At 31.8% G+C, this 19130-nt stretch overlaps 2 protein-coding genes across 2 annotated transcripts; one reads left to right on the plus strand and one right to left on the minus strand.

The window, feature by feature from the left end:
• The first annotated feature begins 1327 nt into the window (after positions 1-1327).
• HELRODRAFT_185601 (hypothetical protein) lies at positions 1328-9469 on the plus strand. The gene is made up of 17 exons (XM_009019678.1): positions 1328-1421; positions 3001-3105; positions 3335-3397; positions 3660-3711; positions 4034-4085; positions 4542-4633; positions 5364-5529; positions 5795-5901; positions 6161-6205; positions 6347-6422; positions 6741-6847; positions 6941-7030; positions 7598-7749; positions 8031-8157; positions 8283-8345; positions 8992-9140; positions 9257-9469. The coding sequence occupies exons 1-17, from the start codon at positions 1390-1392 to the stop codon at positions 9342-9344; spliced, it is 1566 nt and encodes a 521-aa protein (XP_009017926.1). The 5' UTR covers positions 1328-1389; the 3' UTR covers positions 9345-9469.
• Positions 9470-9514: 45 nt separating this feature from the next.
• On the minus strand, positions 9515-11466 carry HELRODRAFT_79617 (hypothetical protein; the record flags this gene model as incomplete). Its single annotated transcript, XM_009019679.1, has 5 exons — positions 9515-9827; positions 9931-10129; positions 10292-10394; positions 10459-10589; positions 11292-11466. The coding sequence occupies 5 exons, from the start codon at positions 11464-11466 to the stop codon at positions 9515-9517; spliced, it is 921 nt and encodes a 306-aa protein (XP_009017927.1).
• Between the last annotated feature and the right edge of the window lie 7664 nt (positions 11467-19130).

Raw genomic sequence — 19130 nt, forward strand, 5'->3', positions numbered from 1 at the left:
ATGATTTCGGAGCAGGTGGAAACATGATGAATTCCAGATAGGAGCAGAAAAGCTCGAACAAGTGAACCAATTTATATATCTGGGCAGCATCATAACTGATGACAATAATTGTTCGAAAGAAATTGATAGAAGAATAGCAATCGCGAGAGGAATGTTTGCATTTTTGAAAGTAATATTGAAAAACGGTAATGTATCTACAAAAACAAAGTTAAAGATCGTAGAAGCGTGTGTGTTTTCTACATTGATGTATGCATGTGAGGCTTGGACGTTGAAGAAAAGAGACAAAGACAAACTGGAAGCATTCGAGATGCATTGTTATAGAAAGTTGCTGGGAATCAGTTGGAGACAAAAGATAAGAAACGATGCCATAAGAAAACAACTTGGAAGACAAAAAACTGTGTATGAAAGGGTCAAGGAAAGAAAGCTGGGTATCTTTGGGCACATCTGCAGAATGACAGACGACAGACTGATCAAAAAAGTACTGATGAGAAAGAGGGACTGGAAGAAAAAAGTTGGAAGACCTGTGAGGAAGTGGATGGATGATATCACGGAATGGACGGGGGTTGGAACATTGGGCTCAATGAAGATGGCGAGGGAAAGAAAAGGATTTTGGAGAGATAGAAGAATACAATCGGCCTCAACGGTCCCTTAAGGGACTACAGAGGATCATTGAATGAATGAAATATATAAACACACATAAAGACATTATGCTCTCTACTTAAAAAAGAAGCGAAAGAAACAATGACATCACGCGTCACGAAAAAAGACTCTGGATATATATATCCAGGAAAAATACAGTGTAATGACGTGATTGTCCAGATCAGCGCTCAGATCAAACGCTTCATTTTTTTCTGTGATTCAATTAGTACACTTTAGTTTTTTTTGCATAATTTAATAATAATAGTTTAAAACTTTCTAAGCTTAATAGTTTTAAATTTTAACTTTGATTTGAAATTTTATTGTTAAGAATTTTGTAAGTTGTATAAAAAAATATTTAATATTATTTTTTTAAATTTATTGAAACTTCAAGCTTTCCATAAAAGATGTCTGTCAAGCATGACGTGGTCATATGAGGCCATAAAAAGTAACTGAGTATCTTGAAATATGCAAATGCATGAAATAAATCAATTGAAAAATATTTAAAATCAATAAAATTTTTAAAAAATAAAAAAACATTTATTAATAAACTATAAAAATAAAAAAAAATCGTAGTTTGATTACATGGAAATTAAAGAATATTTAGTCTCTAAAGCGCACTAAAAATGTGCACGGTGCGTTCGAGGGCCAGTATAGATATTCTAAGTGTATGGCTTCCCACAATTTATTTTTTCAAATCTATTTTCTTTTATATGTAATAAGTCAAATTGTCTTCACTGACGTTGAATAAAAATGGGAAAAAAACAACACCAGAAAGACAAGTTGTTAGTAATTTTTTTTAATTTCTCAATTTCAGAAAATTTCTGGCATCGTTACGTAAACCAGACGTTAGTTTTAATGCATTGGAGAACAAAACTTGTCTAAATTTTCAATAACAATTTTCTGGACTGAGTCTATCCATTTCATGTTCTCAGTCTAGAAATAAAATATTTAAAAATTATTAATTAATGACATTAATATATTAATTCATTATTGTGTGGAGGCTCACATATTCTAATTCATATTTTTATCAGCTAAAAATATGACAAAGTTTTACTATACATTGTAAGCTACTTTCCATTTCTATATTAAAACTATTAGTATAGAAATGGAAAGTAACTTAATATTTGATATTTAGAATTCGATATTCTAATGGTGCTATAGCTAGCTATTCAGTCCATCTATTGAAAGATGAACTATCCATTGGAGGCGAGAATATTAACAATGTAAGATATGTTGATCATAGCTCTAATAACGGAATCAATAGAAAAATTACAAACAATTGTTTTCAAACTAAGTTTTGAAAGTGAAAGGAAAAACTTGCAAATTAGCATAAAAAAAACAAAAGTTAATGGGTATCAGTAAAACCAAACTTTCCCCAACCTGCTCTTGGATCATTTAAGCAAAGTAAACAAGGGAAACAAGTCAACAGCTTCAATTATCTCAGATGTCTGATTACCTCAGGTTGTAAATGTGATGTGGATATCAAAAAAAGGATAGCTATGGTGAAAGATGCATATTCTAAAACGAAAAACATCCTCAACAACAGTAAAATCAGAATAACAACAAAATTAAAGTTTAAGTTTTTCAGTCACATCATGTGGAAGGAAAGAATGGAAAATCTAACAACTACTGGAAAGATTGCAGGATAAAGAGATTGTGGTCAACAACAAATAACATTCGTGAAGTCCTTGTGTCACTTGTTGAATATCACCACATTTCAACTACTACAGAGCTAAAGATCGGGTTTTATGGAGGTCGATGGTTGCCAATGTACTGAAGGGATAAGGCACGAGAAGAAGAAAAAGTTAAATAAATAGATTAGATTAGTAACATAACTATCTTAAATATTAACAATAACAATGGGGTTGGACTATTATGAATTATGGACCTTTAAAAAGTAATAAAGGTTACTTTTTTAGGAAAGGACTTTTAGCCACGGATTCTTTTTTTAGTTTTTATTTTATTAATGAAAAATTTTTGAATAAAATTGTCTTTCAGTAAATTTTATATAAATAAAATAAAAATTATCAAGCTCTCCTTCATTGCATTTATACGTTTATGTGGGTGAGAAATGTGTAGCATGGATAAATGAAATTGATTCGTGTTCCTTCCACATAACAGCAGCAAAAAAAGATTTTGTAGTTATCATTTTATAACTTTGGAATATCAAGAAAAACTTTTAATATAAAGTATACACAATTTGCAAATAAATAAAACTGATACAGTGTATTTGATATTGTCCATGAAAGTTGATAAGTTTGGTTTGTGTCCAAAAAGTTATGAGCTTGGCATAACGAAATGGTATATCAGTGATGATTATTCAAATGAAAAAATGAACGCTCAACTACTTTTGAACTGCAGGTACCTCACAACAACAGAGTGGAGTTTGTTTTATGGAGGCAAGAAGCCAACAGCTGAATCAGGGGAGAGTTCAAAATTCAGGAGGCTTCCATTTTCCTGTTGCAGGTCGTTCTTTGCAGCCGCCAGTTGTTTCAGCAACTTCACTTTTTACGTTTTGTATGCTTAAATGGGAGCCTGGCTCTATCATTTTTTTGTTACAATCAAGTCGAGAGTTACTGTTTGCAGACCATTTTTGGCTAAAGAATGTCTGAAATATGGTTTTGATGATGATTTCACTGATGATAATTATTATTCTGATTATTATTATTTTTAACTAATTTCCTTTCATAACCAGTTTGAGTTTGCAGCCATTCGAGAAGCCTTACTGCACAGTGGATGGTCACATATTTGAACTCCTGTTAGTTGACCTCCTTCTCTTCTTCTTCATATCTTTTTCATCAGTTGCTGTTATTATTATTACTATTATTGTTATTATTATTTCACTTGTTTTATATATACATGTATTTTTGACATATTTTGTATATATGCATATTTATTTCTTTATATATATATATATATATTATATATATATATATATATATATAATTATATATATATATAACATAATATATAATTGTAAAAATGATGATTATTATGATTATTTATTTTAATAAAAACAGAAACATATTGTCTTTCTTGAAGCAATACGGCATCAACCCAATCACCGGAGAGGTAGGCTTGATCATTTTCTTCGTTCAGATATCATTGCCGTATTATTCTGTAACCATCAATTCTGTTATTCCATCTTCATACACAACCTTCAAATAATATGTATGTATGTATGTAAGTATATATGTATATGTGTGTGTGTGTGTGTGAATGTATGCATGTATGTGTGTTGTGTGTGTGTGTGTGTCCGTGTGTGTATACGTATACAAATAATTGACAAATAATTGGGAACGTTGAAATTAAATTGAGTTCATTTATTAATCTGCTGTATGTCTGTGTATGTGGTTAATTATCATGATTAAAAAACTTTCAATGAACAACTTAGAAACTGTTGAGGAAGGATCTCATCAAATTGAACTTCTGCAAGAATTCATCAGGTCAGTCTGTTGGTTGGTTGCATTGTGCGTGAGTGTGTTGTGCGTGTGTATGCGTGTGTGGTGTGGGTCTTCTTGTTACCTGGTGTTGTTAGGTTAAAGGTTACTCTTTTTCTTTTGCTTCAGAGGTTTCAACAACAAACACACACATCGTATATGAATACGCGTGCAAACCACGCATCATACACATTGCATATGATAGGCGGGGATCTCTTTGTATTCGAACCCAGTCATTGCAATAGCAAGACCAGGCGCCTTTAACCATTGAGCCATCACGCCGCCCTTGATGTTCGTGAGTTGTGCTTGAATATGAAATGTATGTGCTTATGTGTTTAGATGCACCAGCTCGAGAGAATTAGGCTGGCTGGGTTGGTGCGTCTGTTAATGTAATCATCATCATCGTTATCATCGTGAGGTGACCATGAATCCACCGCCACCACCGCCACCACCGCCCCACAGACCAGTTTCACTGCCCAGTAACATTCAAAGTCTTCAACGAGAACACCCACATTGTTGCCATCAGAACTACAGGCAATGTCTTCTGCTTTGATGTTCGTTTCTGCTTTCTATTTCTACATTCATTCATTCATTCATTCATTTGTTTGTTTGTTATTTATTTGTTATTCATTTGTTTGTTCGTTCATTTGTTATTCATTTTTTTGTTCATTTATTCAGTCATTCATCCATATATTTATTCATTTCTTTCTTCCTTTCTCTCTTTCTTTATTTGTAGATATATTTATTCATTTATTTATTTGAAAGTGTGAAGAATTTGAATTTTTTTATTCTATAAGTATTTATACAAAATCGTGTTTTCCAGAATGCACATGCATAGCAACAGTGGTACACAATCATTGTTAATACTGAAACTGCATGATAACAATGTGAATAAAATCATATCATTATTTCTAAATATGTTTTAATATATATATATATAAATTGAAAAAACGAACTACAAACATATTAACGCCAAACATTCGGTAGAATTTATAGAATATTGTAAAAATATATATATATATATATATATATATATATATATATATACATATATATACATATATATACAAAATTATTTTAGTAAGAAAAGTGATTACATTGACTGTTTTTAAATTTTTTTGAAATATCTCTAATTTATGTAAAATTATAAAGCAAAAGTTGGCAATTTGTTTTGGGAGTCGGAATCTGGAGTCGGAAGTTTTTACCCGAAACCTGGAGTCGAAAACATTTATATCCGACTCTGACGCTGGAAATAAATGTTTTAACTTGTTGACTGTTCATCAGGCTATTGAGAAGTTGAACATCAAGGTGAATTACTGGAAGGACCTGCTGACTGATGAACCATTCACACGCAAGGACATCATCACCATTCAAGACCCAAGCAACTTGGATAAGTTCAACTTCTCGAGCTTCTTACACATCAAGAAAAATCTTAAAGTTCTCAGTGAAGGTTGTTAGGGTGGATGACGTGTTGTTGCGTTATGACGTGTTGGTGGACGGTTGGATGTTGCATTATGACGTGTTGCTCCAGTCGTTGGTGTTGATTGAGCATGATGTGGTGTGTCAATTGCTGTGAAGAGATGATGCCAAAGATGTTTCGGCTGGATGTTTGAAAAGATGTGTGAGTGAAATGAGCAGCGATATAAACCATGAATGACACCAACACGTGCACGTGGATGACGTTGGCACCCCGTATAATACCCCCCCCCACGCAGAGGAGTTGCGGGCGTCGAAGGATCCAACGTTCCACCTGAAGAACATCAACAACGAAACGAAGCAGGTCCTCGAAGAACTCAACACCACTTATAAAGTCTCTACCACTGTAGGTCAACTTTTTTTTATCGTTTTGTTAGCAGAAGTTGCCATCACTGTACTGAATGCATTGGATCGTTGCGTCATACACCAATTCACTACTTTGTTTTTATGTCGCTTGGCACGTTCGGTTACAAGTCCTTTAACGTTTGGCATATGCATCTGTTCATGTTTTTGTTCATTTGGTTGTTCACCTCTCAATTACGTAACTATAAGTGATGGTTATAACATTACCAATGATGAATTGCCACATTCCTCCACTAACACAGGACAGCACATCTCAAGTGAAACCGAAAGCAGATAGTGTTAATGCTGTGAGTTTGTTGTTGTGTAGTGGGGTGTATGGAATGATTGCGTTTGTAGGACTTGTGTGTGTGTGTGAGTGAGTGTGTGTGAGTGAGTGTGTGAGTGAGTGTGTGTGTTGTTTGGTGATGTTGCACGTGTTAACGTTGCAGGCCCACTATTCAACAGGCAGAGTAGCAGCTTCCTTCACCTCCACAACAATCGATCCAGTCACTCGACTCGAACCCGGTCAGTACTTTACCTTTTTGTTATAATAGCTTAATCATGCTCTTTTTATTGTAGTTTTTATTTTTAAGACGACGTGTGCCGAAGTAATCTGAGCTGCACTAAACTTTGTACACTACGATGTTAAATATTCCACTCTGACTTGGTCATAAATTTTATAGCGCGCAGTTCAACTTCATCTTCGCAACATCCATCCCACTGCATCAGTTGGATGTTGCGATGTCACTGCACTCAACCAACGCAATGTTTCGTTGGTTAGCAGTGTGTGTTTAATTCACCTCGTGTTTCAATGAATGACGGCCACCCACACGAACACCGCAGCCATAATTGACGAAGACACGCTGAGGTACTCGCGCATCAAGAAGAAGGCCTACATACAACTGGTCACCTCCCATGGTAACATCAACATCGAACTTCATTCCGATCAGGTTTCTACTACTTTCACCATCCCCTCAACCGTTGCATCGTTTTACGCTTTGTTTCTTTTGTGAAAGTAGAAGGTGATCATCAACATGTTGCAGGTGCCAAAGACATGTGAGAACTTTCTGAAGCACTGCTTGAACGGCTACTACAATGGTACCATCTTCCATCGATCCATCAAAAACTTCATGGCAAGTTTCATTTTAAATGTTGCGTTTTTTGAAAGGTTGCTGTGATAATAAAGTTTGATTTTCATTAAGATTTGTTAAGGTTGAGCCATAATAATTGTGTGCTAATAACGTGTTTCTCCAGTTAGCTAAGTTCAATTTAGAATCATTAATATGGCTGGAAGTTGATTCAAAGTTTCATTTTTGAAAAGTTTGAGATTTCCTTCTTCTCTCATTAATCAACTTGACAAGATTGTTATCTTCATGATCGTTAAAGGTCAATCCAGTTTGAAATTTTTTTTCTGTTACGTATGATTGGCAATTAAAAGAACAAGTTACTGGTTAAGGTTGTCAAATGTGGATAACTTTGCCTGTTATATCATACCGGATGTTGTAGTGAAAATTTGTCAACAGCAGTTTTGTTTGTGGTAATTTCACCCTACTTAACTCCACTTGAGAACCAGCAACCTTAATTGGCATCATTTTCTTTTGAAAAATACGGATTGAAATGTTAACATTGTCTCTATGACAATGGTTATTATGATTTCTAACAAAATGCGTTCATGTTGTTCCTTGTTGCCGCTTGAACAGATCCAGGGAGGCGATCCAGACAACACAGGATTCGGTGGCCAGTCGATATGGGGTGGTCCGTTCAAGGATGAGTTCAAATCCAACCTGACTCACACAGGTAGAGGTATTGTCAGCATGGCCAACTCAGGTCCTAATTCCAACAAGTCTCAATTGTGAGTTGATTGGTGCAGCTGTGCGCTTGGTTGGTTGCTAGATCGAGTTCGTTCATTTGTGTTCGTCTTTGTTCGTCTTGTACGTTTCTTTTGCTTCTCTGTTCATCTTCACAATTTTTTGTAGCTTCATGTCATGTAGAAATTTATTACTGATATTTTCATGTTTATATTACGAGTCGCAACGCAGAATCACACCCAGATTGTTTTCGATGCTAACCTAATTTCGATGCTAACTACAGATTAAATGTTTGTGACTAATTATTATTGACCATCTCGTTCAGCTTCCTGACATACCGATCAGCACGTCACCTGGACAACAAGCACTCAGTCTTTGGACACGTGGTTGGTGGCATGGAGACGCTGGACAAGATGGAAAAGATCAAAACTGATGATAAGGACAGACCACTGGTACGCTCGTTCGCTTTTAATCATCATTCAAAGCAATTTCTTTTCAAACTTCAATTTCTGTTGATGTGGTTGTATGTAATATGTCATAACAATCCTCTCATTACATTTGCACATACAAATATTAGGAGAAGATATGCATTGAGCATTGCAACGTCTTCTACGATCCGTACGACGAAGTTGATAAGCAGGTTCGTCTCTTCTGTTTGTCGTCGCTGAGGATATTTTTTCAATTCTTTGTTGGGTTTGTTGTTCACTTCTGCGAGCTGTCAGTGTGCATTTTTGTTGACTGGTTTTTAATTAACTATCTAGTCGTTCAGTTGTTTGTCTGTACACGTACTACTTAGATCGCTTCACGTCAAAAAATTAATTTTTTTTCACTTTTAAAAATTGTAACTAACGCCGTGAAGCAGCAAATGCAACAAAATAAGAACTACTTCTCTGAATCTACTTAATCGGGATTTTACTAAATTGTTTGTTTGTTTGTTCAATTTAAGAAATATGCTGAAAAAGTTAGCAGTGAAGTTGAATGGCGCTCTTCATAGTTCTCATGTAATTTACAAATTCATTTGCATAGTGTGAGTCAGTTTCTCGAGGGTATGAACATCCAACTATCAGATGATCAAACTGAAAATTTTGATATATAGTCACTGACTGGAAATAATCGTCGAATGAGACATCTGAGATCTCCAAATAGGCACTTGATGAATGAATGCCTGTACAAGCGAATATGTTAACAATGGCCATTTCACTTTGTGTAGCGCACACATATCTCAATCTGTATCATATACTTGCACCCTATTTAGTTATCAATCTAATGTTCCTCTAAACGTTCAGTTGGCAATGGAACGGGAAGATGCAAATGTGAAGAAGTTGAAGGAAGATGATGAGATGAGGAGGAAGAAGCTGGATGACAAAACAGCAAACAAGCAGACGTTAAAAGTTTTCAGTTCAGGAGTGGGCAAGTACATCAACCCCAAGTTAAGGTTTGTTCTTGCGTTTGATCTCGGAAACTAGGCTCGCTTAAAATTTGCTCGCACTGAAATGAAATCATTTTCTCATTTCGTAATTGATGACATCATTTAATTATTTTATATTGCAGCAAACAAATTCAAGAGATAGATCCTGAAGAACCTAGGAGAAAAAAATTTAAACCTGTCGCAAATCACATGGATTTTAGTTCTTGGTGATTATTGCTACTTTGGTGATTACTGTTACTTTTTACACAGTTGTTTTATATGTCAGCATATTTAATTAATTGATTGAACGATTCATTTTGAGAAATAAACGCTAGCAGTGTTTTATTAACAATAAACGTGTTAAGTGTTACATCAAACGAAGCGAAGACACACAAGAACGGTCATGATGAGACTAATGATATCAGATGGATGTTGTTGTCGCGGTAGAATTGTTTCAGGGATGTGCTGTTGAGAACATTGAGTTCGTGAAGCCTGTCTGTTGACTGTGCAAACTGATCAGCTCCCTCACCGCACCCCCCTCTGGTGGGGTCGGTGCATGGGTAGCCTGGGTGGGCCATCAATTCACACGTTGTTATCTTATTTGGGGTTTTTGAGTTTGTTGCTTCGCTTCTCATTTTTAGTAAGATATTTTTTATCTTATCTTCTGTCATCATCAAACCCATGGTGGACAGACCAAAGAAGTGGTCGGAAAATCTGAATGACGTTGGGAAGGTTGTGTAATGAAAATTATTTAACACAAACTCAGAACGAACTAGTCTGCTTGGTTTTGTCGCTACAATGAAAATTTCATTCGTACTTGATGCTATGATGTTTGTAAACGCTCTTGGCCTTTTCTGCCTCCGTATTAACTGACATCAAGAAATCCCTCAACGATCCATCTGCAGTCTCATTGAGCGTGGCGTCATCGCGTGCCTCGTCGAATGTGCCGTCGTGAGGCATTCGAACCTCTCTGATGTTCAATTCACTCATCACACTCGCCAAAACATCTCTGACAACTGGATAAGAGTTCAAAAACAAAATTGACTTACATTTGTTGTTGATGAGATCTGCAGTAAATGGGATGACATATCTTGCCACTAGTATTAATACATCAAATATATCACATACTGCGTTGGTATTAGTAATATTGAAATATTTTATTGAAATGACTAATCAACTACCTGGAAAGACGTGGACATGATGATGACCATCTACATATGGTGGATAGAGACCAAACAACTCTTTGAATTTGTTGATTTGTAAGATGATTTCTGACTTGACCTCAAAATTTTAATTTTATTTTGGTAATAATAACAGTTTTAGTAAATTTAAGCCAAAATGTCACCTCAGATTTCTTGATGACATCATCATCATCTAGCAACATTGTTAAACTTTGCTTGCTGGAGAAAAAGCCATATTGTCTCAAGGAACTGTGGCATTGTAGTGGTCGTCCCTCAGTCAGGTTCAAGTGGAGACCTGGTCGTTCAAACAAACGGAAAATCAGCTCACATTTGCTGTCAATCATGTATTGACACAGAAGATGTTAACATTTATAAGATCTGCTGAAATGAAGACCATAACATTTTGGCTCAAAATGTTTTTTATGCCAGCTACAAGTTAAGTTACAAGGGCTTTAACTATGTAATTTAAACTATACTGATCAGATAATTATACTAATAACAATGAATAGTTTGAATTTTAAATGGAACTAAGATTTATTGAGCAGTTTATAGACATACGGTGAATGAGCTAAACAGTAAGTAGTATTGGTAAAGACTCAATGTTTTGTTTTATACATTAATGATTTAAAATCGTATTTTTTATTTTAAAACTTGACTGCACCATTGTTAAAAAATTAACTATTGAATGTTTTGTCTATTTATAAATTTATTTCTTAATATGTCTTGGAATGATGAATGTTTGACTGTAATGTTTAAAAACTGAGGTAGCACTCATCATTGGATTCTTTCGTTTGTCTAGTAAGTCTAATTGATTCAATTTATTTTTATGTTTTATAAACCGAAGTAGCCACCAGAAGGCGATAAGAGTAGATAAACAACAAAGACTACACTACACTACACTAGCCCCAGTGGTCGTCAATGACGATCACAATTAATTTATTTAATTGATTTGATTGTAGTTTGAAATTTATTTATTGATCTTCATCTACCACCTAACCTACGGTGGCTTTTTTTGGAAGATTGTTGAGAATGTCTCTCCCACTCAGGCAGGCCAGCCCATTGACCATGGCAGATGTCCTACTAACGGCCCCATTTTCAAGGCAATATTTTATCCCGAGATTTCTTTCAGAATTGTAGCCGTAATCATCAGCGGTAATTATTAAATTCAGCATCGACATTTTTGTAAATATCTTACTTTTATTCAACTACAAATACAGATCCAAGACAAGCAGGATCAGCTGTTAAGAAAAATAAACTAAAAGTTAACTTATCAAAAAATTATTACTAAAAGTTTATTATGTTTGAATGCAATCAGATGATCTATAATTATTATATATATAAATATATAAAAATTAAAAATTTTGTATATATTATTATTTTAAGTATATTCTTTATATAGTTTATATGGTTTATATATATATATATATATATATATATATATATTATATAAGCCTTTGCGTTATAAAACAGATTACAAAGTAATTAACATATTGCGCTAAAGGGTCATTAGTATATGCGCTACAAACGTGTTTTCTGCTACAGGTATAGTTAGCATATGTGCTGTTATAGGGTCGTTAGCATATCACGTAAATGGGACATTAAAGCTTAAGCTATCAGAATTCATCTTCGATACACCGCCCCTTGGTCTAAAACATTTACTATGGGGGTTTGGTTTCAAATAATAGACGTAAGGCTAAGGAGGCTAAGCATTAGCATATTTAAAAGATTTATATATTAATTTTTTGTCAAATGTACAATATAATTAATTAATTAACTAATTACATTTTATGCTTTTATTGAACTTTTTGTCATAATGTTAAAAATTAATAATTTCTTATATTTTCTGATTATCATATTTAAAAAAAATTTTCACGTATAAAAGTCATGGATATTATTATATATATCCATGATAAAAGTAGACAAACCGTCATTTTACATGTTACACGTATATATATATATATATATATATATTTGTATATATGATATATATATATATATATAAATTTGTGTGTATGTACATTGTACACACAAACACAAATATACATATATATATATATATATATATATATATATATATATATATATTACTTTTTGCTTGTGTGATATAGTTCACATTGATAAATTTGTGCCGAGATCTTCTACGAAAATATTAACAAATATTAATGGAAAAACGTGAAAAAATAATAAAAACAAATATATTAACATTTCAAATACATAATAATAACAATAACAACAACATCAAATATATAAATATTTTAATAAAAATACAATAAATAAAACAAACTTATTTACACAATTATATATTATATATATACATACATAAATAAATATATACATACATACATAAATATATTCATACATACACACATACATACATACATACACACACATACATACATACATACATAAATATATTCATACATACACACATACATACATACATACATACACACACATACATACATACATACATACATACATACATACATACATACATACATACATACACACACACACACACACAAACACACACATACATACATACATACATACATGCATATATCCAATTATTGTTGTTTCTGTTGTGTGGTTAGTTGATGTGTTGTTGTTGGGTTGATTGTATCATCATCTTCATTCATTCTGTTCAGTTTGCTATTAACGTGTTCGGGTCTTTATCATTTACTTACTTTACTAACACGTGTTGGCGTTACATTGGCGTATTTTTGTATTTTGAATTGTAAAATATTATTGAAATAAGCCAAGGTAAAATAAAATAAATTACATAAATACACATCGTTGTCTTTAAATTTGAAGTCTCAAGATTCAAGAAGTGGTTGGTCAACATCTTTTTTTTAGAACTTTATATTTCAATATTTAAATTAAATTAATTATTAAATTAATTAAATAAAATATTTTGAATTGTAGTTCTTTTTTGTTTGTTTTTCTTCCTCATTCACTCATCTCATCACATCAGCCAGCATCAACAACGACAATCAGTTCATCATGTCTGTCTGTCTGACAGACATCACATTACATTACAGATCATGTGATGTAACTGTTACAATCACAGATTACATGAAATGACAGACTCATTTCATTCAATATTGTAATCAATACATTTTAATGTGATTGTAATGATCTCTAATAGTCTAATGTAATGTGATGTCAATCAAATGAGCTTCTTTTTTTCCCATATTATATTGTAATTGTATCTTGTTATTAAAAAAACAAAAAGAGATATATAAAATAATAAAAAAGTAAATTAATAATGTAGTGTAAATTAATTTAATTTTTTTAATTTTAATCTTTAATGGAAATTTACCATCTACATTTAAATTTTTAAATTTTTAATTTAAATTTTAAAACATAAGTTATTAAGTTAAGACAAATTTAATAATGAAAGATAGGATTTTAAATATTATCATTTAGTTTAGTTTAGTTTATTAGTTTAGTTTAGATCACTAAAATTTAGTAAACAAACAGTTAATATCATAAGAAGTTAGAAAAGGTTTTGAGGTTTTGTAAATTTATTTAATTTAAATTTAAAAACAACTCTTTGCCATTATTTTGCCTTAATCTACAAACTAACAAATAAAACAATATTGTAATAAAAGTTTTTTTATATTAAAAAATTTAAATTAAATTATTTAAGAGCTATTTGTAAAAAAAAATTAATCTAGTAGTCTAATAAATAAAAAGAAATTAAATTCTTTAATTTATTTTTAAGTTTTCAAATTAAAAAATATATTCTTGACTTGTGGGACTTGGCTCATTAGTTAGTTTATTTTTTCAAAGTTAGATTTTTTAAAATAGTTTAAAAAAAATAAATATGTCACTTTTCAAATTCAATTCTGGTTTCATTTAATAATTTAATCAATTTATTATTTATTTATTTAAAATTCAATTAACTGAACTTTTACCTTTCAAATTATTTGGTTATCAAATTAAAAAAAAGAGTTTCTGTTCTATTGTTTTTTTTTATTTATTGTATTTTGTGTTTAATATTTAATTTGTTTAATTTTAATGTTTCAATTTATCAGCGAACTGGTGATATGCCCTAGGTGATTGAAGCATGACACTAATCCAAGATTTTTGTATCATTGTAATGAAGGTCATGTATTATGTAAATCCAATTGTAAAAAAAATTTGTCTGTGATTGTTATAAGTTTTTAAAAACTGTTTCAATCTTTATCTCCAATCTACCAAATATAATTATATTATTGTGCATATATTCTTGTTAAAAATCCTTAAGCCAAGAAATTTTGTAGGTACATTACAATAAAATTGGTTTTTAGCATTCATTAGATAGTTGTTGCTTGTTATTTTAATTATATTTTTATCCTGCTAAACCATTTAAGTTTTTTTTTCAAATTTTTTTTTGTCACATTTTATGGTTTTTTTTTCTTGAAAGTTATTGATTATTTGATAAAACAATTTTTATAGTTACGTTTAAATCAAAAACTGATTACACAATTTAATTATAATTAATTAATTCATAAATTTTAAAGAAATGTGCAATGTTGTTTGTTTTTTTTAGGAAAGCTTGAGATGAACTTTCAACCATTTCTAACTAAATGATGACTGATTTGTGCCAGTCTGTTGGAAAATTATTTTTAAAAGTAGCACTTTTAGTGTGCAAGCATTTCAAATGAATAGCTGATTATTTAAATTATTTAAATATTATTAAAAAAAGCATTATTTAAAGCATTATTTAAATAACAAGCAAAGCGTTATTTAAATTATATAAAAGTTCACACTCTGATAGTTTGGATTTGCTGTTTTTTCATGGAACTTGTTTGACAGAAGGCTGAGGCAATAATCATCTTGTCCATTTATGCACTCTTTAGTTGCCTGCCATCATGTACTTTCCTTTGATGTCACTGCAGGTTGTCAGCCGTTGGTTTTTGTGTAGAGTTGTCAGTTGTGCTGTATGCTCATAGTGCCATATGGGTTGTCGACTGTTGTCATTTTGGACAACTGAAAGCTTTGGAGGTTTTTGCCCTATCATATGCTTTACTTATGCTGTTGTATTCCTTTAGGAGGTTTAATATAACCAGCTTTATAGGTTATTTCGGTTTTAATGCAACTTTTGCATTTAAACATTTGCTCACATTTTGTGTACTTTTTATTTAGTATTGTCAATGTTTGTGTTTTCATTGAATCTGTTGTAGATTTTCCAAGGTAAATTGTTACTTGTGTCTTAGCGCCTTTGAAATTAGCGAAAAGCTCTGCAAATGTTTTAATAGTAATAATAATAATTAACTGTAAGTTGATCAGACAATACGAAGTAACATTAATAAAAGTTGGTATTGTCACTAGTGCATTGTCACTATGGGTCCAACATTGTGTTGGACCCATCATACATGCATACTTCATACCATCATGGACTGGACACGTTTATAGTTTGAGAATTTTGTAAATTGGTGATGATGATTTCAAACATGATTTAAATGGTTTTAACAAAGTTGCAATCACGTGTTAAAACAAATTTTTTATTTAAAGGTATCTAACTAGCCATGATATGAAACTTGTAAAAGATTTTGGAGTTTTAAAAACGTTTGGCATGTATGCATGATGGGTTGATCAAATTGTTTCCATGATGAACTTTTTAGTTATGAACTATTTCGTTTCAACAGATTGATTGATTTAATTGACAGAAAGATTTTTCTCCAGTAATAGGAGCGCTACCTGGGTCCACATGTTTTCTCACAACAATTTTAGCTTCCACATTGTTTTTTATGTTAGTGAAATGTTAAGAAAAATATAAAAATTCTCTTTGACATGTAGGTATTGTAATGTATTTCACTAATGTATTTCAAATTGAAAACAGTTGATCCTGCATATTAATATTGCTACTGAAATTTACTAGAATTTTTTCATTAACATCAAATTACTTTTTGACTTTAAATTAGAACAAACTGAAATTTCTCCACATTCTTCTTTCTCCCATCATTAATGTCTTCATGTCTGCTGCATGAATTTCACAAGCTGGCATTTTTAATAAATCAAATGTGTAAGTTCCAGTAAATAACTTGCAAAGCTTTGTTTAGTTTTCTGGATCATGACCTTCATGTTGTATTCAAAATGAAACTTCTTGTCAGTTGGTAAGATGTTGAACACAAGCTCATTACAATGTTAAAGTAGTCAGGTTAGCAACCAGTTCATCTGCAAGTTTCCATCATCTTCTCTAGAACGCATCATGATGAATTTTTATAAATTTAGAATATTTTTTTCAATTTTCATGCATTAATACTATTCACATGACTAATTTTAATTATCATTTATAAAATTATTGTCCATAGGAAAGTCACAAATTGAAAGAAGAAACAATTTTTCATCTAATTCGAGGTTTTAATAAGAATTCACAATAAAACTGTTTTTCAAATGAGTTAACTATATGTGATAGTGTCACAATCATAGAGTTGATTTTGTGCAAATGTTTTAAATATAGTTTGAAGTGTTTGGAAGTGCAGATAATGTGTTTCAATTGTTCAAATTGTGCATTTGATTTCAATGCACTTAATTCCAAGTTAATACTTAATCAATTATTTTATATTTGTAATGTTGCTCAAGTTGTGTCAATATTATTTGCATGTTACCTGCAGGCTGTTGTAAAAGTGTCATGACTAATTGTATTTATTCCAATCTGTCATCGTTTTACTTGTGCTTACTGGTTAAACAAGACCTAAGCAGACATTTAATAAATGCATTCAAACAATCTAATACTCTGCAACAAGCTATTCACGCGCACTCTCTCTCTCTCTCTCTCTCATTCTCTCTTTTTCTCTCTCTTAATCACTGTAGCAGTTATATAAATAACATTTAAAACTATCAAACTGAATGAAACATTTGCAGAAAATCATCTTTATGATTGTGACATTTTTAGATATAGTTTACTCCTTGAGGAAACGATGAAATAAAATTTTGTAAGTTTTTCAAAATTGAAATAGAATTATTAATTAGTAAGCAAGATGATCAAAATAAAATTCTAACAAGAACTCACCGCGCATGACTACTGAAACACTTTTCACAATGGAGTTTCAAGTTTCTAACAAAAATTTTTGAAATGAAAATTGAATTTTTATGCATTTATACTATTCAGATGACTAATTTTGATTATCATTTATAAAATTATTTACCGTAAGAAAGTCGCAAATTAAAAAAAGAAATTTTTTTTATCAAATTCGAGTTTTTCATAAGAATTCACAGCAAAACTGTTTTTCAAATGAGTTCCACGAATAATAGACTTGGTAGTTGTTAGCATCAAACAAACTTGACTATACTAAAACATGCCGTTGCTTTGTTCATAGAATTGTTTTTCATCAAGCTTCATGAATTATTCACTAAGAATCAACAATAAATGAAAATAAATTTAATGGATTGAAATAAAACTAGTGTAGGTCATAGGTTTTTTTGTGATGAAAAACTTAATCGTTTTTTGGAATTGGATAGAGAGGTATTTTTAATTACATTCTTCAATAATCTGTTCCACTCTGGTCCCTTACAAAGAGAACGTGGCTATGAGGCATGTTTCGTTTTTGTGTTGTTTGAGAGTTTGTATGTGAACGTCTTAATTTGATTTTCTAATTTTTCAACGAAGTTTTAAAAACGAAAACTGCGCTACACATTCTGTTGGTACAAATTTAAATCGTTATTTTCATATGGCGTATAATTTTTTTGGAACTTACTGTTCTTTTTAAAAGGGGTGTTGGTCGGTTTTGTTATGTAAGAATATGTGTTTGTCCAAACGATGTTACAGTGAGTTAAATATGGGGTACAGACTGTTCAAATGTGATTTAGGTAACTAGAATTTCACCTTGCTTATTAGACCGATTGATTTTGACAACCTGTCGCAGACGTTTGCAACATGCGGGTGATGCGTGAACTTCTTGTCTGACATAGTGCCAAGAAATTTTATCGTTCCACTTTCTTCAATTACGTATAATAAATTAATAAATAGTATAATGTTTAAACACGTACATATATAATTACTAACAGTCACAAAATTAAATGTTTATTCTATAAATATCTTCATTCAACCATTTCGATTAATGACGTCAATATCGGTGATTGACGGCTTGATTGATGTAAACGGTGTTATCTCGTAGCTTAATGGACCATGAAATGTGATTTGAAATTAATTTATATACCTAATGTTCAATAGTTCAATTTTAAGCACATGCATACCTTTACTTTTTTGCGAATTTTCCATGCTTGAACTCGAGAGTGTTCGTTCACCTGCTTTTTATAAATTTGTCTTCATTGGTTCCCACCACGTGTTCAGGTGAGCAGAGTTCACTTCAGTTCCTTCGTAACCCCAGTTTGTGTATGCGTATGCGTGTGCGTGACGACGATGGGATGGCTGTCGGTGCCAGAAGATCCAAATGTACATTTTTGAATAACTTATTCAAATGAAAAGATTAACGAAAAATGTTTATAGTGCGTGACGTTCCTTCTATCGTTCGCGTGAAGCTCATGTTTAATGTAATGATGTTGATGTTTATTGTAATGATGTTGATGTTTAATGTAATGATGTTAATGTTTAATTTAATGATGTTAATGTCTGCAGGTTCAATGTTCGTTGACCCACCATTTGAAGTTCCATCGCATAAATGTTCTCATACTGAACAACTACTTTTCAATCGATGACACATATTTTTTTTTAATTCATATTCCACATGGTTATAACATAAAAACAGGTTGCGTCTGTTGTCGGAAGTCGAGGTGAGAATTGATATTTTGAGATTTTCTCCATTAAAATTAAATACTTTTCCTTCGGGTGTCAACAGAAACGTCCTCGTGATGTCTTTTCTTAGCATCACCATGCCATCACGAA

Source organism: Helobdella robusta (genome assembly GCF_000326865.2).
Source record: "Helobdella robusta unplaced genomic scaffold HELROscaffold_25, whole genome shotgun sequence".
Lineage (NCBI taxonomy): Eukaryota > Metazoa > Annelida > Clitellata > Rhynchobdellida > Glossiphoniidae > Helobdella > Helobdella robusta.